This window comes from Schistocerca nitens, chromosome 2, assembly GCF_023898315.1.
Source record: "Schistocerca nitens isolate TAMUIC-IGC-003100 chromosome 2, iqSchNite1.1, whole genome shotgun sequence".
Lineage (NCBI taxonomy): Eukaryota > Metazoa > Arthropoda > Insecta > Orthoptera > Acrididae > Schistocerca > Schistocerca nitens.
Genome location: NC_064615.1, coordinates 1,168,767,889 through 1,168,790,498, shown reverse-complemented (window position 1 = coordinate 1,168,790,498; position 22,610 = coordinate 1,168,767,889). Strand labels below are relative to the sequence as shown.

The window sequence follows — 22,610 nt, the reverse complement described above, 5'->3', positions numbered from 1 at the left end:
ATTGGGGAGGTGTCGAGGTGCATATACATGACACTGATTAGACTTCTGATGACGTACACAGCTCCCGACTGGGAATATCCAGCGCCTACACGCCTGCAGATCATACAGAACAAAGTGCTACACATCATTAGCAACGCTCCACGCCACACCCGCACCGTGGATATTCACAATGAATACCGCCTTGAAACCCTCGAGGAAGTGTTCAAAAAACTCGCCACACGACTATAAAGGAACTTGACTCACTCTAACAAACCTTTCATCCTTACTCTGGGGAACTATGATCACAACCATAGATGGAAGCACAAGCGGCGAAAGACACTGTTAGCGAGGGAATAACCACCTATGGTGAGCCAGCATACACCCACAAGCGACAACACCGGCAAGCCACTGCCAGTCAGTAACACTGGCTGGATATGCCAGCTGCTATTGAAGCCGACCTGCAGCCTACAGCAGGGAAGCCGACAAGCTCGCACAGTAACGCACAAACAAATTGCCAACACTATCCTACACTGTGAATCAAATATATGATCTATCGGACACTAAATCGTGATGAACCCAACTGTTACAGGTATGCTGATGCAGAACGCGAAGCCAACACCGGTACCCAGCTGCTCCTGCCGAGTACGGCCGCGCGGAGAAATCCCACGGTCTTGGGCGCCTTTCCACGATTCGCGTGGCTCCCCCCGTCAGAAGGTCGAGTCCACCTTCGGGCTTGGGTGTGTGTGTTGTCATTAGCGTGAGTTAGTTTAAGTGAGGTTTAATTAGAGTATAAGCCCAGGGACCGATCACCTCAGCTGTTTGATCCCACAGGAACTTGCGACCGAACCGCCGAATCCTTCCATTAGTAAATGGGGTATGTTCTCAACTGACTCGGTTGTTTTAACCCCCTCCACTGACGGAATGACCCACATCCTACTTCCGTATATATAAAGCCAATACGGACTTGTAGCTGTCACGCCTTTGCGCTTACTGCTACGTATTTTAACCGTAAATAGCTCAGTCCTAATGGTAAGACGTAGTAGTGAATTCGCGTTGTTAATCTTTGCATACAGCACAGCTGCCACAAGCTCAGCTCACTTGTACTCCACTCCTACCCTCGCCATTGCACCACATTAACTAGGTGCTACGTGGACCTTGCTAAATTCACTTGCGTCTACATTTTTGACCGTTACTCGCCAGTATTTACCTAATGATTAGTACACTCCTAACCGGACTATTTCACAAAGAGCTGTGATGATTGAACGGGTTCGATCCACGGCCTACAGTGCCCTACAGTTCACACGGTAACACTGCCTACCTGACCCACTTAACTTGGTAGTGAGCTTATGTATCCAATCACCACTGCTAGCAGCAGTGGATAATCCTATCAGCACGACGAGAGCAGCAGACTTACCGTCGAATCCTCCTGAAAATACTTATAACTACGGTCGCCAGCTCTGAAGGAGCAAAAGAATAAATCAATTTTTGGCTCGTTTCAAAGTGAAACGGCTTGAGTTGAATTTAAACTTAATTCTGAATATTACTATTTCTGATCATTCTAGGTGATTCTACAAAGCAAATACTCTCTCAATTTCTGTGAGTTGGCTTGGTAATTACTACCAAGACAATTTATGCAACTTGGGTTAACAAAATTCTATCCTTCAACTTATTTAATGATTTTGGATATTACTCTTTGGACAACTGATATAGAATTAGTTAAGTGACTTTACTTGAAAGGTTACTCAGAAAAATTTAAGTAACTATAAATAGGCGACTCATTCTGGTGTGACCATTGCTCTTTTCAACATTCTTATACGCTAAAGTATTCTACAACCAAAAGAATTGTAAATGAAAGAGGCGATGGTGGCCTCAGTCTGATTTCACTATACTATGTTTTAGGTTACTACACTTTACAATGAACAACATGCGTCGTAATTTTACTCATTACTATATTCTGCACTTGCATAAAAGATAACTGGTATTCTCCTTTTACATGTATACAAAGTTCGACTTAACAATTGCAAGCAGTCTTGCCTTGGGTAGACGTGTCGGTGCTGGTGGTGAGACGCATGTGGCTAACGCAGCTCTTCACGCCTCATGCCCTTAATGGCGGCTGGAACTACGAGCTGTAGCACTCGTATAAGCTACTGCACGTCCGCCATAAAATCTTGGCGCAGTAACTCTTACAATCAGCCCCAGTGGCATAGAGGCGGCTTCAACAACCATTCGTCGCGTTGTACGCCACAAACGGCGACGATATTCGCCTCTTCGCTGTTGCACAATCGCTTTTGCGTGAGCACAGTTACGCACGTCCGATCACGTCAACACTCCACAGGCCATTTCATTGTTCAGTCCCTGTGTCTCCAGCTACCCCTAGCTACGCTCGTATCACCAAGAGTGGGGACGTTCCCCTACCACCTTTTTACCGAAATCATTTAGTATTTAAGAATATTTATATTTATTACCCTGGAGTTCATACCAGTCATAATGATTTACTACTAGCGATTTACAACATTAAATTATACAGTAATAACTTATAATAACCAAGAAAAAGAATACATTTGACTCCGAGAGCTTAGTGCATTGTCTGACAGGCAGCGCGAATTCCCAGTTTCGCCAATAGATGGCATCAGGGTGCACTCCCTGGCAGTCTCACACCAGCGCGCCCGTTTCCGACGCGCGGGCTCCAAATTACTGTCAGCCCACCATCATTTCAGTTCCGTTACAAACTTACCCCCACTATCCATCCTGCCGATTAACACCGCTGCACAACACCAAACTATCTGCCTGCATGATACCCACCACTAAAAAACCCTACCCTTGCAAGACCTGCCGCAGCCACCAAGAAAACCGCTACTGATCTTACAACCCGACCCAGCAATCGCAGAGGTTTTTTCCCCTTGGCTCTTGCCTTGGTGCTTTTTTTCGTCTGCCCTTCAAATCGCTACCCCTTGTTCGACCTCACTTAGCGAAAACTAATTAATATGCAGATATAAGAGTAGACCTTTTGTGCTGGCCATCATACCGGTGGGGGCGTCGAGGGGCTCCACCCTTAAAAAAAAAAAAAAGCGGATGGCAATGCGAAGTCAGGCTGCTGTCTCGCGAAGTGTTTGGACTCACCGCTTGTAACTACGGACAAAAGACAGTGTTCAGTGACTGTGATAGGGTTCAAATGGTTCAAATGGCTCTGAGCACTATGGGACTCAACTGCTGAGGTCATTAGTCCCCTAGAAAACTAGTTAAACCTAACTAACCTAAGGACATCACACACATCCATGCCCGAGGCAGGATTCGAACCTGCGACCGTAGCAGTAGCGCGGTTCCGGACTGCGCGCCTAGAACCGCTAGACCACCGCGGCCGGCGACTGTGATAGGGACTAAGCGTACAATTCCGTCTAACAGCGTTTGTATTCAGATCCTGTGTGAACTTCAATTGAGAGATTAAATTTGTATTTCCACTCGCGCCCCCAGGCTTTGTTGTTCCGCTCTTCCCGGATAGCACACACTTCTTTTCTTCTCGTAGTACACGTGCATTGAGCTTACTTTCGTAAATGTTTATTAATACTTGCGGTGGCTTCATCTCGTATGTGACGTTAACTGAGGTCCATTAAAGATCATAAGTACATGTGTTGTATTGTGAGCCCATCTTACACGATTTACAAAACTGATATTGTATTAAAGAGGGACAGACACATTCCAGCAAGAGTTACGTAACACTTTCCATCGCTTTTTATCTGCACAAATACTAGAAAAAATTTGTATATTTTACTTGAAAAAAAAAGAAAAAGACCAAAACACCTACAGTCCGCACCTCTGAACATGATGTGGCATCAGATTTCATAAGGACTTACGCTGTCACTTTTCGTCCTTTTTCACAATCAAATGTATAAATTTCGTGACAGTTAAACCACATGCATGGAAATGGCCTGTAAAGCAGCCCCTGCGTTACGTCCTTGGGCTTGAAACGTTTTCGAAAACGGAAGAGTTGTGACTTGAACTCTTTCAAATGACTTGCTTTCGAAGGCACCTCTGCTAGTATGCCGAAACATGTCGAAATCGTTTAGCTGCAGTGTTCTTCTTCGCCTTCTAAGCTGACCCCAATGCTGAGAGACGAAACAATCTCCGTTCGTCCTCGGTTTTACTCCGAGTAGAACATAGCGCTATATCTTCGTCCGCCTATGTTGTCACGTCATAAGCTTCTCCTTCCCACGAAACGTAAGGCATTGACAGTCACATCTTAGCATAAGAGTATACAGATATTGCAGATCGGCACAAGACCTGAAACTGTACTGCCCTCCCTGTCCCTCGCTGGTAAACAAGACGATTGGGCTAATGCCACAGGACGTACATTTCCTAACAGGCGAACAACCAAACTTCACATAATTAATTTCCACTCTGCAGCAGTCCGCTGATGTGAAACGTTCTGGAAAATTTCTGTGAACTTTGCAAGGCAGGACAAGAGGTGTTTGTGGGAATAAAGCTGTACGGGTGAGTTCGAGGCTGTTCTTGCGTAGCTCAGTCAGTTAAGTCAGCCTTAGGTCGTGCGCGGACGTGCTGTTTACGTTCCGTCTGAGGAGTCTCGTGACCGCGTAGTTGTTTACTTCTTCGTCGGAATAATTAAGGATCCATCAAAGCTGACATAACATGGTATACTAATACAGCAAACCACTATACAGATCAGTTTTCAACCCAACCATGCACGGTCGGAAGCTTTTGAAGTTGAACGTTTTATACATGATGACTTTAAAATTTACTCACAGGACATCATCGGTATCCGCCTTTCTATTACAAGTAGTGTCGTGTACAAGTTCGTGTACATCAAGTTAGTCAGTGACGATGTGTACAACAGAATCGTGCGCGAAAAGGCGAAGGATCTGAAATTCGAACACTCCGATGGTCATATTTGAGACGTTTCTATCGATCACGCTGGACTCGGCTTTCGTACACTACGAGTTTTCCAACACTCGTTCGCCAGCCGGAGTGGCCGAGCTGTTCTAGGCGCTACAGTCTGGAACCGCGCTACCACTACGGTCGCAGGTTCGAATCCTGCTTCGGGCATGGATGTGTGTGATGTCCTTAGGTTAGTTATGTTTAGTTAGTTCTAAGTTCTAGGGGACTGATGACCTCAGACGTTAAGTCCCGTAGTGCTCAGAGCCATTTTGAGCCAACACCCGTTCGAAGTATCGCCGGACGCTGTCACCGCTGCTTTCCAACCTTACGCAAAGTGGTCAGCCATATGGCTGAAAAATGCACTACTTTTACAACATACACTAAATGGAGTAAGACAGATTGAAACTGAGTTGGCGAAACAAGTGCCGTCCTAACTCGTCACCGGCGTATGTAGGGCGATTATTATGTACAATGGACAGCCATGTACTTGCTCCGGTTGCGGCCAAGAACGACACGTCAGGTCGACGTGTCTACAACGGCGATTTGCTCAAATCCCGACAGGTGGAACTGTGACTCCGAAGTCGACACCCGTCAAACAGACGCCCCCGACAGGACGAATAAGGCGGAGTCAGAAGTATTGGACGCGTGCACTACGACAGCTCCCTATTCAGAAGACAATCAACTGCCGACCTTGCAGGAGGACACAAATGGGAAGATGGATACTGACGCTTTCTTCCGGACAGCAGAGCAGTCGAAGAGATCCATCCCCATTCGAATACTGAGACCACGTCCGCAAACAGCATTTCCCTGCGAAGAGATAGGGAACGGCAGCGTGCTTCGTCAGACGACTGCATCCTGTGAACGTCTTGAAAGGACTGTGAACACTCTGACGGTGGTGACGGCGATAAAGGAGTCGCAGTAGCACCACACCCTGTAGTTCTCATTGGCGATGGCTCCAGTCCTTCAGACCCCTCTCTAAGGCACTATCGTATGGAGATATCAGCCACAGATTACCGGCCTGTAGTGACCGCGAAGTCTGCCCCAGGAACCACAACTGACATATTCCATCAACAGTCGACGGTATCTCATGGAGTCTGGGCGAACAATTCTGAAGAAGACTCATCGCACATAGTGTCAAACACCGCACCAGTGATTCCATCCGAACAGTGGTGATCCTCTGCCGCTGTCGGTGACTACGATAAGTCATCCTGACATAACGCCGGCCGGGGTGGCAGAGCGGTTGTAGGCGCTACAGTCTGGAATCGCGCGACCGCTACGGTCGCAGGTTCGAATCCTGCCTCGGGCATGGATGTGTGTGATGTCCTTAGGTTAGTTAGGTTTAAGTAGTTCAAAGTTCTAGGGGACTGATGACCTCAGAAGTAAAGTCCCATAGTGCTCAGAGTCATTTGAACCTGACATTACGCGACGCGCCCTCATCACTGACGCTGGTGCCGATGGCCAACAAGGGTGCGATGGGCCGACTACAAACTTACCGCGCTGCGACATTACTACTATACGAACGTGCACTAACGTATCTTCACTTCGGGATATGCTACACGCTCCTGCCATCGATATAGCCTTTCTCCGGGAAGTATATGTCGAACTAAGGTATCTTCGCTTCCGGATATGCTACACGCTCCTGCCATCGATATGGCCTTTCTCCGGGAAGTATATGTCGAACTAAGGTATCTTCGCTTCGGGATATGCTACACTCTCCTGCCATCGATATAGCCTTTCTCCGGAAAGTATATGTCGAACTAAGGTATCTTCGCTTCGGGATATGCTACACGCTCCTGCCATCGATATAGCCTTTCTCCGGGAAGTATATGTCGAACTAAGGTATCTTCGCTTCGGGATATGCTACACTCTCCTGCCATCGATATAGCCTTTCTCCGGGAAGTATATGTCGAACTAAGGTATCTTCGCTTCGGGATATGCTACACGCTCCTGCCATCGATATAGCCTTTCTCCGGGAAGTATATGTCGAACTAAGGTATCTTCGCTTCGGGATATGCTACACGCTCCTGCCATCGATATAGCCTTTCTCCGGGAAGTATATGTCGAACTAAGGTATCTTCGCTTCGGGATATGCTACACTCTCCTGCCATCGATATAGCCTTTCTCCGGGAAGTATATGTCGAACTAAGGTATCTTCGCTTCGGGATATACTACACGCTCCTGCCATCGATATAGCCTTTCTCCGGGAAGTATATGTCGAACTAAGGTATCTTCGCTTCGGGATATGCTACACTCTCCTGCCATCGATATAGCCTTTCTCCGGAAAGTATATGTCGAACTAAGGTATCTTCACTTCGGGATATGCTACACGCTCCTGCCATCGATATGGCCTTTCTCCGGGAAGTATATGTCGAACTAAGGTATCTTCGCTTCGGGATATGCTACACTCTCCTGCCATCGATATAGCCTTTCTCCGGGAAGTATATGTCGAACTAAGGTATCTTCGCTTCGGGATATGCTACACGCTCCTGCCATCGATATAGCCTTTCTCCGGAAAGTATATGTCGAACTAAGGTATCTTCGCTTCGGGATATACTACACGCTCCTGCCATCGATATAGCCTTTCTCCGGGAAGTATATGTCGAACTAAGGTATCTTCGCTTCGGGATATGCTACACGCTCCTGCCATCGATATGGCCTTTCTCCGGGAAGTATATGTCGAACTAAGGTATCTTCGCTTCGGGATATGCTACACTCTCCTGCCATCGATATAGCCTTTCTCCAGGAAGTATATGTCGAACTAAGGTATCTTCGCTTCGGGATATGCTACACGCTCCTGCCATCGATATAGCCTTTCTCCGGGAAGTATATGTCGAACTAAGGTATCTTCGCTTCGGGATATGCTACACTCTCCTGCCATCGATATAGCCTTTCTCCGGGAAGTATATGTCGAACTAAGGTATCTTCGCTTCGGGATATACTACACGCTCCTGCCATCGATATAGCCTTTCTCCGGGAAGTATATGTCGAACTAAGGTATCTTTGCTTTGGGATATGCTACACTCTCCTGCCATCGATATAGCCTTTCTCCGGAAAGTATATGTCGAACTAAGGTATCTTCACTTCGGGATATGCTACACGCTCCTGCCATCGATATGGCCTTTCTCCGGGAAGTATATGTCGAACTAAGGTATCTTCGCTTCGGGATATGCTACACTCTCCTGCCATCGATATAGCCTTTCTCCGGGAAGTATATGTCGAACTAAGGTATCTTCGCTTCGGGATATGCTACACGCTCCTGCCATCGATATAGCCTTTCTCCGGAAAGTATATGTCGAACTAAGGTATCTTCGCTTCGGGATATACTACACGCTCCTGCCATCGATATAGCCTTTCTCCGGGAAGTATATGTCGAACTAAGGTATCTTCGCTTCGGGATATGCTACACGCTCCTGCCATCGATATGGCCTTTCTCCGGGAAGTATATGTCGAACTAAGGTATCTTCGCTTCGGGATATGCTACACTCTCCTGCCATCGATATAGCCTTTCTCCGGGAAGTATATGTCGAACTAAGGTATCTTCGCTTCGGGATATGCTACACGCTCCTGCCATCGATATAGCCTTTCTCCGGGAAGTATATGTCGAACTAAGGTATCTTCGCTTCGGGATATGCTACACGCTCCTGCCATCGATATAGCCTTTCTCCGGAAAGTATATGTCGAACTAAGGTATCTTCACTTCGGGATATGCTACACGCTCCTGCCATTGATATGGCCTTTCTCCAGGAAGTATATGTCGAACCAAGGTATCTTCGCTTCGGGATATGCTACACTCTCCTGCCATCGATATAGCCTTTCTCCGGGAAGTATATGTCGAACTAAGGTATCTTCGCTTCGGGATATGCTACACGCTCCTGCCATCGATATGGCCTTTCTCCGGGAAGTATATGTCGAACTAAGGTATCTTCGCTTCGGGATATGCTACACTCTCCTGCCATCGATATCGCCTTTCTCCGGGAAGTATATGTCGAACTAAGGTATCTTCGCTTCGGGATAGGCTACACGCTCCTGCCATCGATATTGCCTTTCTCTGGGAAGTATGTATATGTCGACGACTTCCCAGACATGTGCGTCTGCCGCTCATGCCTGTCCCACGCCTCTCCCACAGGCAACGGTGCCCCTAAACTTCTACGGGATGGAGTGGTGGTGGTGGTCAATACCCATTATCTGCCAGGGACTCGAAAAATGGTACTCACAGTCCTGAGTATAAGTCTCGTTGACATCTACGCACCTTCTGGCACGAACAGACGTCGCTAACGTTCGCGTTTCTTTGCAGAAGAAGTCGCGGCGCTCTTCCAAGGACGCCTCGTACATTTAATATTCGAGGGTGACTTCAGTTGAGTGCTGGCACTCAAAGACCAGCTCCCTTGACGTAATCCATGCCCAGAGCTCAGGACGATAATCTGGGACCTACAGATTTTGGACACTTGGGAAAATTTTCACTGCCATAGACCTTTGTTTACACGCTGTACGAATCACTCTCCCAGTCGCATTGACGGATTTATGTTTCACGTTCTCTCATTGCTGAGACGCAGGATGTGGAAATTTGGCCTGCCGCCTTTTCGAACCATTTGGCTTACATATATGCTATCACCCATCGCCGACAACGAGTGTGGAGTAGGCGCTGGCCGTGGAAATTAAACGTCACTCGCTAAGCTTACCCGCACTGCCCTCAAACCATTGAGGACACCTGGCTTCCGTGTGACATCCACCTCCGGGAATATCCTATGATGATCCACTAGTGGTTGGACCGCACCAAAACGGGCCTACTTCGAACGCTGATTAACTATGATCGAGATCACGCAGCTTCGTGCAGACATACATTTGATTTCTATTAGATGGCACTGCGGGACTGTGATACTATAACATCATCTCTGTGATACTGTGACATCATCTCCAGAGTGACAAATGGCGACTCACCACGCTAAGGCTCAGAACATCGCCCACACCTAGACGGGGCGTTAGTCCGATCAAGGGCGCAGGACAGGGTAGCAAGTGAACGGCTGTCTATGTTCCGTGTACTGTGTGAACGTAAACGACGCCGAACAGCGCTCGCTGCACGCTCAATCGTACGCAGGTCGGTCGACGCCTCTCCACGCAACGCGACGTATGCATCGCACTCCCCGACTATTATTCCCGTGTTTATTCAGCTCGGACTCCTGATCGAACGGCATCAGCAGACGTTTCTCACGGGCCCAAATCTAGGGGATCGGAGGAAGGGGACGAGGAGGGGGGAAAACCAGGGTATCTGCCCCGGTCAGCAATTTCAGGGGGCGCCAAATTCGTATTCTTAAAGAAAAAAAAACTTGTTTCACGAAGCGCCTAGCATCCTTCGCAAGTTAGATTAGATTTACTTTCATTCTGATTGATCCGTAGTGAGGAGGTCCTCCGGGATGTAGAACATGTCAGATAAACAACAATACATGACAAATGTTTACAACTGAAACAAATAAGCTGATGTACAATTCCACAGGTCCCAAGTGGCATGGTCGTCATTTATTAATGATCGCTATGTGGAAGAATCATTTTACAAATACTAGTGCACTGAATTTAAAATAAAAAAAGTTTTTATTTATTTATAAGGCAATAAACGTGTAATACAACTACTAAATACTTATTTACAATGAACACATTACTGCACTGAAATTGTGCAGAAGTTATATATATATATATATATATATATATATATATATATATATATATATATATATATATATATAAGTTGGTTCTACTGAGAAATTCCTCAATGGAGTAGAAGGAATTGGCCACCAATAAATCCTTTAGGCTTCTCTTACCTGAATTTCATTGGTTTTTAAGCTTTTTATGGCTGCTGGTAAGTTATTGAAAATGTGTGTTCCTGAATAATGCACACCTATTTGAACAAGACTAAGTGACTTTAAATCCTTGTGAAGATTATTCTTATTTCTACTATTGATTTCATGAATTGAGCTGTTGGTTTGAAAAAGAGATATATTTTTAATGACAAATTTCATTAAGGAATAAATATATTGGGAAGCAGTAGTTAGTATCCCTACTTCCCTAAACAGGCTTCTGCAGGATGTTCTTGAGTTCACAACACATATAACTCTTCCTGCACGTTTTTGTGCCCGGAAAACTTTAGCTTCGCTTGATGAATTGCCCCACAAAAATAATCCCATATGACATTATGGAATGAAAGTAAGCATAGTATGCCAGCTTTTTCATTTTTATATCCCCTGTGTCTGACACAATTCGCATTGCAGATAGAGATTTTTAAGACGCTTCAGCAGTTCTGTGGTGTGCTCCTCCCAGTTGAATTTATTATCAAGCTGTAATCCCAAGAATTTAACACTGTCCACTTCTTCTATCTCCTTGTCATCGTATGTCAGGCATATACTCGTGGGACACCACTTACAAGTTCTGAACTGCATGTAGTGTGTTTTTTCAAAGTTTAGTGACAAAGAATTGGCTGGGAACCAGTGATTAATGTCCACAAATATTTTATTAGCTGACCTTTCTAACACTACACTTGATTTGATACTTATTGCAATGTTTGTATCATCAGCAAACAAAACGAACTTGGCTTCTGGTAATGTTACTGATGATAGGTCATTGATATATGCAAGAAAAAGTAAGGGCCCTAAAATGGAACCTTGTGGGACCCCACATGTAATTAGTTCCCAGTTGGATGATGCCTGATAGCCTGATACATGTCTCTTTCCTAATAACCCTCTTTGTTTCCTGCCAGAGATATAAGATTTGAACCATTTTGCAGCATTTCCTGTTACTCTATAATATTCCAATTTACTTAAAAGGATATTGTGATATAAACAGTCAAATGACAGATCACAAAATTTACCAGTTGATGCAATTTTTTATCTAATGAATTAAGCACATTTTCACTGTAAGTGTAGATAGCCTTCTCAATTTCAGAACCCTTTAGAAATTCGAACTGTGGCTTTGACGGTATGTTATTTGAAATAAGAAAGTTATGAAGCCGATTGTACATGACTTGTTCCAAAATTTTTGAGAATGCTGGCAAAAGTGAAATTGGACGGAAATTTGATGCTACTCCTTTATCTCCCTTCTTAAACAGTGGCTTAACTTCAGCATATTTCTACCATTCAAGAAATATTCCACTGAATATCGATTGTTCATGTGATTTTGAAACGCATCACTGTTGATTTTTGAACATTTTTGTACACATTCCAAGTTGATATACGAAAGAATCATAAGTTGATTTTTGAGTGGGTGCGTAGTACGTGATGGCTCTGCCAGGAGAATCTCGGTCACTTCTAGAAATAACATACTTTCCCGCAGACAAAAGAGGACGACGCTTTACGAGCTGAGCTCAGTAAACCTGAATGGGTAAATGCCAATCGCTGTTTGTTTATGTGGTTGATTGGGTGTGCGAGTGATAAGCGTTGTTATAATTATTAGCAAAATCCATAGATTTAGACTACAGAGTGGATATAAACGACTAGCATGTATAACATGTGAGAAAGATTACATATTATCTTCTCGGTGTGTCTAAAAAAACGACATTTTGACAGAAAAATTTTGCCAGATCACTACACCACAAAGCGCCAGTTGTACAGTCCCTGATTAGTAGCCGCTTAATTCTAATCTGGGAATAACGCGGAAAACGCGTTGTTGTTGTTGTTGTGGTCTTCAGTCCCGAAACTGATTGATGCAGCTCTCCATGCTACTCTATCGTGTGCAAGTTTCTTCATCTCCCAGTACCTACTGCAACCTACATCCTTTTGAATTTTCTTAGTGTATTCATCTCTTGGTCCCCCTGTACGATTTTTACCCTCCACGCTGCCCTCCAGTACTAAATTGGTGATCCCTTGATGCCTCAGAACATGTCCTACCAACCGATCCCTTCTTCTAGTCAAGTTGTGCCACAACCTCCTCTTCTCCCCAATCCTATTCAATACCTCCTCATTAGTTATGTGATCTACCCATCTAATCTTCAGCATTATTCTGTAGCACCACATTTCGAAAGCTTCTATTCTCTTCTTGTCCAAACTATTTATCGTCCATGTTTCACTTCCATACATGGCTACGCTCCATACAAATGCTTTCAGAAATGACTTCCTGACACTAAAATCTACACTCAATGTTAACAAATTTCTCTTCTTCAGAAACGCTTTCCTTGCCATTGCCAGTCTACATTTTATATCCTCTCTACTTCGACCATCATCAGTTATTTGGCTCGCCAAATAGCAAAACTCCTTCACTATTTTAAGCGTCTCATTTCCTAATCTAATTCCCTCAGCATCACCTAACTCCACTACATTCCTTTTTGCTCGTTTTGCTTTTGTTGACGTTCGTCTTATATCCTCCTTTCAATACACTATCCATTCCGTTCAACTGCTCTTCCAAGTCCTTTACTGTCTCTGACAGAATTACAATGTCATCAGCGAACCTCAAAGTTTTTATTTCTTCTCCATGGATTTTAATTCCTATTCCGAATTTTTGTTTAGTTTCCTTCATTGCTTGCTCAATATACAGATTGAATAACATCGGGGATAGGCTACAACCCTGTGTCACTCCCTCCGCAACCACTGCTTCCCTTTCATGTCCCTCGACTCTTATAACTGCCATCTAGTTTCTGTACATATTGTAAATAGCCTTTCGCTCCCTGTATTTTACCCCTGCCACATTCAGAATTTGAAAGAGAGTATTCCAGTCAACATTGTCAAAAGCTTTCACTAAGTCTACAAATGCTAGAAACGTAGGTTTGCCTATCGTTAATCTGTTTTCTAAGATAAGTCGTAGGGTAAGTATTGCCTCGCGTGTTCCAACATTTCTACGGAATCCAAACTGATCTTCCCCGAGGTCGGCTTCTACCAGTTTTTCCATTCGTCTGTAAAGACTCGCGTTAGTATTTTGCAGCTGTGGCTTATTAAACTGATAGTTCGGTAATTTTCACATCTGTCAATACCTGCTTTCTTTAGGATTGGAATTATTATATTCTTCTTGAAGTCTGAGGGTATTTCGCCTGTCTCATACATCTTGCTCACCAGATGGTAGAGTTTTGTCAGCACTGGCTCTCCCAAGACTGTCAGTAGTTCTAATGGAATGTTGTCTACTCCCGGGGCCTTGTTTCGACTCAGGTCTTTCAGTGCTCTATCAAACTCTTCACGCAGTATCATATCTCCCATTTCATCTTCATCTACATCTTCTTCCATTTCCATAATATTTTCCTTAAGTACATCGCCCTTGTATAGACCCTCTATATACTCCTTCCAATTTTCTGCTTTCCCTTCTTTGCATAGAACACTTAATAACACCTAACCGGAGAATAAAGGCGAGATAACTGAACTGGTGGTTCTGTCAGTGTTAGTGAAGTTAACCAGAGAATACGTTTCGACAATGGCAGGAATAGTTACAGAATTAGTGATGACAAGACCGTTTGTTAGAAAGAGGGAGAAGAAGAAACGGGAACATCAGACAAGTTATATGGAAGAATATGACGATTCCAAATTTATATAAAAATTTCATACTACTTCTGCTTTTCGATCTCATGGTTGAGAAGCTGGAGCATGTGTATGAAATTTAAAACTATTTTCTAACATAAAACTTTTTGCTTTGTGAATAACATTCCGTCGTGATATTGATGTAAATGAAGTAGATAAAAATGACCATTTGTGACAAAAGATTCTCACTTATTAGGGGTGCGTTACAGCTGCTGCGATTTGAGAAAGGCCTACGTCGTTTTATCTAACAGACAGTGACAAATTGTACTTAATGAAATCGAGAAACCACGCCAGTCTTGGGTACTATTCGTATTAACAGCTTTCTGAGTATTAGACGTTTGATTATTCACGTAGCAAAAGGTCTGACGAACTTTAGTGACGTAATACATTCTTTTGCGGAAAGGAAAGCCCGCCGTGTAAAGCTGTCGCAAGATTAGAGAGAAAAGTGCTGGGATAAGGGTTGAAGAAATGTGTACTGTCTTGCCTGTCATCTTTTTGCCTTTACTGCTTTTATGTTTCCTATATTTAATTTTTTGTCACACAAAAGAGAGAGTAATTAGATGAGGCAATAAAGACTACAAATTTTCTGAGGAGTTGTCCTTTTCACGGCCACAAATAATCCCACCCGTATTAACATTTTTTTTTTTTTTTTTTTTTTTTAAGGATGGGGGTTAGGATGTCAAACAGGCCGTCTGGGAGCATGAGAAGTACGACAGGACATTTTAATTTCCACTGTCCTGAATAAAGGTTTGATCGCTCCCCTCGCAAACTATACACGTTTGAACGCCACAGAGCGAAATACGGTGACGTGTGGCAGAAGAATACATCAAACTCTTGAGAAAGATGTGCGCTACAAAATGAACATATTTGTGAAAAATGAATTTATTTAAAATTTTTTACGTGCTATATCAAAACCTCGATGGGGAGGTGGTGGCGCCACCACCAAGTTTGTACCCCGGTTCGGAAATATCGTAGATCCGGGGATGGTTTCTCAGACGATTTACGGAACCCCGGCAATGGCGGCGTCTTTGCTGGAAGAAATTTCGGAAGAGGAGGTGACAGATTCCATTGGTAAATGGGCGGCCAACACGTCTGCGGACCCTGACTGTCTTCCTTTAAAATTTTACCGGACTTCTCGACATTTTTCAGCCACCCGATGGACGGACATCTGTCGCGTCCTGCAATCTACAGACGTGCCGCTCCCTGCGACCTTTGTGGAATGGATGATTATAGCAAATCACAAACCGTCCTGTGGCTCACGAATACAAGTGTACCGCCCGCTGACGTTCCTGAATTGTGACGTTAAGATTTTTGCAGGCTGTTGGTGTCACGGTTACGGCAGACCTTTCACCAAGTTATTTCTGGAGAGGAGCGAGGACCCAGGATGAGCGGTAAGCGCCTAGGCCACAAAACTAAACAGTCTTTTTATTGATTCTTGAGAATATTTAATAGAGCCAGCACAAGTGAATCAATGGAAAAAAGGGAAACATCTCACTACCGAATTTAGCATTTCATAAAAGGAAGAACACCTAAAATTTATAATGATGCAGTTTCGACCCGCAGGGACCGGATTCTCAGAATGGCCTCTTCTACAGCTAAGGAATAAGTAAAAAAGAGTGACGGTACATTGTAAACGATGCAAAACAGAAACTCGCAAGGCCATAAATAACCTAGACAGTGAAATTGTAAGGATTCCTTTAAGAACTGAGCAACAAGACAAATAATGAAGCGTTTAAGTTTAGCTCTAAATAACAAAATCTTCAAAACAAAGAACCTCTAAAAACCAACCAATATGAAAAGTTTAGGACTTGTGATCTTAACTGTAGGTAATTAACTCTTTAAGAAGATATAAATAACACTTACCTACTGGAAAACTTCAACTTCATGAATATAATTAAGCTAAACCCTACTGCAAACTCAATAATTCTGTTGTTGCACCACAGCAGACAAATGATTTATAGCAAATAGCTCCGGAATTTGTTGTGATACGTCGTGGAATATTCCCGCTTCAGCCCCTACAGTTTCATGAAGTACCGTAGATGGCGACCCCACACGCAGCCTTGAAAGTGACGTGTGTGAAGGAGGTGCGTTCCAAGTAGAGAGCTGGCATAGAGTTTCTTTAAGTGGAAAACCAGACCATCGAAGATATTCATAGGCGCTTGCAGAATGTCTACAGAGACATATCAGTGGAAAAAGTCACGGTGAGTCGTTGGGCGAGACATATGCCGTCACCGCAGCAAGGTTACGCAAGCCTGTCCGATGTCCCGCGTACCAGTCGGCTGCACACCGCTGTGACTCCTGCAATGTTGGACTGTGCGGACACACTCATTCGAGGTGATCCACAGATCACAATTAAACACGTCGCTCCACAGCTAGAAGTCTCTTGTTGGTACTGCTGACACACTCGTTTACCAACTGGGGTACTTAAAGGCGTGTGCCCGCTGGGTTCGTCACCTTTTGACTTCCATCTGTTTGGCCCAATGAAAGATGCACTACGCAGGAAGCAGGAAGTAAATCATGTGGCGGTTACTGATGCAGCAACAGGACGTTGGCTCCTACATCGACCAGCAGAGTGGAACCATGTGGGCACACGGTCCCTCCCAATAATGTGGCATAAAATGTCGTCGCATTGAACAGAGATTACGTTGAAACATAGGATTTTGTAGCCAAAAGAGTGGGGAATAATGTGATCTACTGGAATCCTGCATTAAACAAACTTGCTTTCAGAAACAAATGTGTGGCATTACTTATTGTAGTTATAAAAACCAAGTATCTTGACCTCGTGCCTCGATTAAAGTACATCAGGGGCTTCAAAAGGCTTTAAAAAACTTCAAAATCAAGATTATTAGTGTTCTTTGCGGGATTGATTGATGGTCGCCATCCGCCAACAAAACGTACCATGTCACTGCGAATACGAGGTGGTTCTGACATCCATCACATGTTACTTACAGTAAAGCTGGAAGTAATCTCTCGAAGTCAAACCAAAAACTGAGTGTTCTTAAATGAGGTACACTAAAGTAACCTTTATCTGTAGAAAGGGTAAGTAATTTAAAGAAATATTTTATACAGAGCTGAATGGTGTATATCTTCATGTTTTATTTGTAAATGTTCATTATTTTGTAAAATGACACAAGTTACGTCTGTAGACAGTTTCCTGGAAATCGTATAAAGCAAGTTTCGATGCGTGGTGGCAACTACCTTTGTTATCCGTTTTCGCAACTCGTCGACGTTTTTCGGAAGCGGAGCAACAAACACTCTATCTCTAATGTAACCCCATACACAGACGTCCATTGGGGTTAAATCAGATGATCGTGGTGGCTACGATATTGTTCCACCACGTTCAGTCCAGGTCGACACATTCCTACGGAGACAACTTCACGATGATAATGTGGTGGCGCGCCATATTGCTGGAAAATAAATTCTATGCCCATATCATAACGTAACTGGGCATTAGATGATGTTCAAGCATGTCTAGGTACAATATGTCACTTATCGTTGACTCGCGGTAAAAGAAGGACCCTAAATCTTGTTACATCTTACAGCAAAAAAAGCGAGTACCGTACATGTTCGATTACGTGACGTGTGATTTCCGCTCACCCCACATCCGACCATTATGCCAACTCACTTTACCGCAGGTATGGATGGTGTTTTCGTCACTGAACACAATTTTATTAAGGAAACCATCATCAGTCTGCAATTTCTTAAACTTTTCTACACAGAACTCAGCCCATTTTACTTTGTCACTTTCTCTTAAAGTTTGCAGCATCTTCAGTTTGTAGGGCTTGAATGACAGACGATTCCGTTATATCTTCCACTCTTTAAAACCAGGTATAGTCAACTCTAAGCTGGCATGTTTAATCGACTTATCCGAACTGCGAAAGTAAGACTGTCGAACTTGTTCAGTTGGTGCTTCAGAAACAGCTGGCAGACCCTGATCTGGTGTGCTGTGTAATACACAGCCAGGTTTGGTGAAACGGTTTTACCAGTTACTAACATGTTTCCTTGAGGTGGTGACTTGCTACATTTAGTCCTGTATTGTCTCTGAATCGTAGCAGCGGATTATTCATGAAATCATAAACAGCGCTACACACGCTCTGCACCGTCCTATGACTCCAAGTTGACTGTTGTAATAATTCATTCACACATGCCACCAAGTGAGAATGTCGGGAACTAACAGTGGTAGGCGGGAATAAATCTTGATATACTACATTCAGAGATGTATCAAACATTTCTGTAAGTTGTTTACCCTTTTCACAATTAAAGGTTTCTTTTCTAAACACCCCCATTGTGTGTTAACGTTATTTCGGCAAGTGAGATGTATAGAATTATATCACCTTGAGTCCTGTGGGCTCCTTGGTCGTAACACTCACTTGATCTGAGTTGGTGTTAGCGGCCGTTAAGAGACGACGTCAGCCTGTCTGACAAGGGAACCTCCCCATCGCATCCCCCTCAGATTTAGTCATAAGTTGGCACAGTGGATAGGCCTTGAAAAACTGAACACAGATCAATCGAGAAAACAGGAAGAAGTTGTGTGGAGCCACGAAAAAAATAAGCAAAATATATAAACTGAATAGTCCATGTGCAAGGCAGGCAACATCAAGGACAATCTCAGCTCAGGAGCGCCGTGGTCCAGTGGTTACTGTGAGCAGCTGCGGAACGAGAGGTCCTTGGTTCACGTCTTCTCTCGAGTGAAAAGTTTAATTTTTTATTTTCAGACAATTATTATCTGTCCGTCCGTGCGTCCGATGCGAGGCAACTGTGCCGTAGTTTGGGGACGCTACACCTAAATGGAAAAATTTGAAAACGTTAAAAACATATGTTTTGACAGAGCACAGGGAAAACTGTGCGACTGTGTGACTGTTGCATTCATTTGTTGCACTTTATGTGACAAACTGTTATGTTTTCATCACTTTTTTGGGAGTGATTATCACATCCACAAGAAAACCTAAATCGGGCAAGGTAGAAGGATCTTTTTAGCCATTCGCCAAGTGTACAAGTTAGGTGGGTCGACAACGTATTCCTGTCATGCGAGGCACATACCGTCACCAGTGTCGTATAGAATATATCAGACGTGTTTTCCTGTGGAGGAATCGGTTGACCTATGACCTTGCGATCAAATGTTTTCGGTTCCCATTGGAGAGGCACGTCCTTTCGTCTACTAATCTCACGGTTTTGCGGTGCGGTCGCTAAACACAGACACTAAACTTATTACAGTGAACAGAGACGTCAATGAACGAACGGACAGATCGTAACTTTGTGAAAATAAAAAAGTAAACTTTTGACTCGAGGAAAGACTTGAACCAAGGACCTCTCACTCCGCAGCTGCTCACGCTAACCACGCGACCACGGCGCCCCTGAGCTCAGATTATCCTTGATGTTGCCTATCTTGCACATGGACTACTCAGTTTGTATATTTTGCTTATTGTTTTCATAGTTCCACGCAACTTCCTCCTATTTTCTCGATTCACCTGTGTTCATTTTTTCAAGGCCTATCCACTGCGCCAACTTATGACTAAATCTGAGGGGGGGTGCGATGGGGAGGTTCCCTTGTGAGAAGCCCATGATGGTAGTGCAGACACTTGTAAAATAGTTGGAATGCTTCATGCCACAACTCGAGTTTTGCACCACTAGCACAGTACTGAACGAAAAATCAGTAAAGGTTCTCTAAAATGGTGCTCTTACACACTGTTGTGTACATAGTTCAGCGTAGTCAGAGCGTACACAACTTTCCCACTAAAGCGTGCCCCGGTAAGCACAACAGCGCAGGCGCAGCGCTCGTCCGTCTCCGGACTACGAGATGGTGCTGCCTTAGAGATGGACCAAATTCTGCTTCCGCCGATCCGCGTATTAATATGTAACGCAGCCAATGAGATTGCTGCTAACGTAGAACCTTTTCTTCTCGTTGATCACACTCGCGCAGTGATACCTGAACGCGCGAGGTATTATAAAGAGTGTACAGACCTCCGATTAGTCAGTCTGCATTAGTCTGCATTTATCTGCACCTGTCTGTACCCGTCTACATTAGTCTGTACCAGTCTACAGTCAAGTTTCAGTCTGCGCCTAATAAGATTACCATATTCCTGTACATACACATGAAGATAAATGAATAGACACTTTGTCAAGTATCAGAGATATGTGAGTATAAGATTAACGTACCACGACCAAAGGAACTTCAGATTGTCAATTGTAAACAGCATCCAGAATCAAGTTACGTAATGTCTATGCTTTTTATTATTTTAATAAATGTGTGTGAAAATTAATCAAGTTCTGTTTAAAGTTGGTCACCGTCAATCTACTACTCTAAGCGTGCAAGTGGCATTTCTATTATCTGACCCAACGGCAGAAGATAAACACGCCACGATAAGACCACGAGACATATTGCTGACACTCGCCTACTTCGTTAGAGCGACAAGTGAAATAATCTGATGGTGTGTGTACTGAAGGTCTTACAGTACACACACCACACACACCGTCTCCGTTTGACAATTGGTGTCGCTTTATCATTTCTATAACACGATGATCTTGTGCTGCATAAACTCACTTGCCATGTTCAGTAGAAGAAGTTCCTCGGCCACATCTACGGTTGTCACAGCCTCCGACGATGTCGTCTGACACACCGAGGCCAAGCAGACGAGTCTCAGAGCTGACAGGACCATGAAAGACTGGTCGATAGTGGTGTCGACTGCGTCGTACTCCCTGTCCGAAAAGGCGACCAGCAGAAGGTGGAACACCAGTCCCGTAATGACCGCGAAGTCCTGAACCACTAGAGCAACAATCGGTACTGCGTACATGTCATTGACAGATGAGGCCAACTGAGTGAGTCTCTTGTAAACAACCTGAAGCTGCAGAAGCCGTGCGCACAGTGTGTCGTCGCCCACGATGATGTGGTCTATCAGGCTGTGATTGTCCACCGAACGCCACTTTGTACCGCCACAGTTGTGTATTTGGTCTAGCAGTTCCAAGCTGTCACCACTGTAACCCAGACACTTGACTAATTCCCGGTTCAGAGTGTGAAACCTGTAGCGGAGTGTGAGTACCAGCGTGAAGAACTGCAGTAGTGTCAGCATGGTGACGGTCGCGACGAAGGGGAACAGGACGTACTGGTGGACGACGAGGCCCTTATAAACGGCCAGAGCGGCCTGGTAGAGCAGGACCACGGAGAGCGAGAGGACGCAGTAGGTGCGGGTGGTGGAGTAGGCGCGGGGGCGGTCTACGGCGAGCAGCTGGTCGACCCTCTCGATGGCGGAGACGGCGCTCGGGAGGCGGGAGGAGGACCTCAGCAGGGCACAGACGCCGGCCACCACGCCGGACACCGAACTGCAGAGGGCGCCGGCCAGCGCGGGCACCAGTACCGAGCGCATGGTGCCACTCAACACCAGGGCGGACAGCCTCACCTGGGGACACGGCAGAACCATCACTCGTTCTTGCTACCGAGTACTTTCATTTCTAAACCCGTACTTCTTTACTTGCTACTTATCACATAATAGTTTTACTGTTGATTATACAATAAGTAGATGAAAACTGAAGAAACTGCAAAAAGGTGGGAATTTAAGGAGATGGGACCTGGATAAACTGAAAGAACCAGAGGTTGTACAGAGTTTCAGGGAGAGCATAAGAGAACAATTGACAGGAATGGGGGAAAGAAATATAGTAGAAGAAGAATGGGTAGCATTGAGGGATGAAGTAGTGAAGGCAGCAGAGGATCAAGTAGGTAAAAAGACGAGGGCTAGTAGAAATCCTTGGGTAACAGAAGAAATATTGAATTTAATTGATGAAAGGAGAAAATATAAAACGCAATAAATGAAACATGCAAAAAGCAATACAAACGTCTCAAAAATGAGATCGACAGGAAGTGCAAAATGGCTAAGCAGGGATGGCTAGAGAACAAATGTAAGGATGTAGAGGCTTATCTCACTAGGGGTAAGATAGATACTGCCTAAAGGAAAATTAAAGAGACCTTTGGAGGAAAGAGAACCACTTGTATGAATATCAAGAGCTCAGATGGAAACCCAGTTCTGAGCAAACTGGGCAAAGCAGAGAGGTGGAAGGAGTATATAGAGGGTCTATACAAGGGTGATGTACTTGAAGACAATATTATGGAAATGGAAGAGGATGTTGATGAAGATGAAATGGGAGATATGATACTGCGTGAAGAGTTTGACAGAGCACTGAAAGACCTAAGTCGAAACATGGCCCCGAGAGTAGACACCATTCCATTAGAACTACTGATAGCCTTGGGAGAGCCAGTACTTACAAAAC

The 22,610-nt window shown here is 44.4% G+C and overlaps 1 protein-coding gene across 1 annotated transcript in view; it reads right to left on the bottom strand.

Moving 5' to 3' along the window:
- The window catches only part of LOC126235630 (uncharacterized), a 31,601-nt gene extending 9,835 nt beyond the window's left edge, over positions 1 to 21,766 (bottom strand). Inside the window, exon 1 of the mRNA XM_049944341.1 lies at positions 20,893 to 21,766. Coding sequence (XP_049800298.1) covers positions 20,893 to 21,766 — 874 coding nt within the window. The remainder of the gene's footprint in view (positions 1 to 20,892) is intronic.
- Between the last annotated feature and the right edge of the window lie 844 nt (positions 21,767 to 22,610).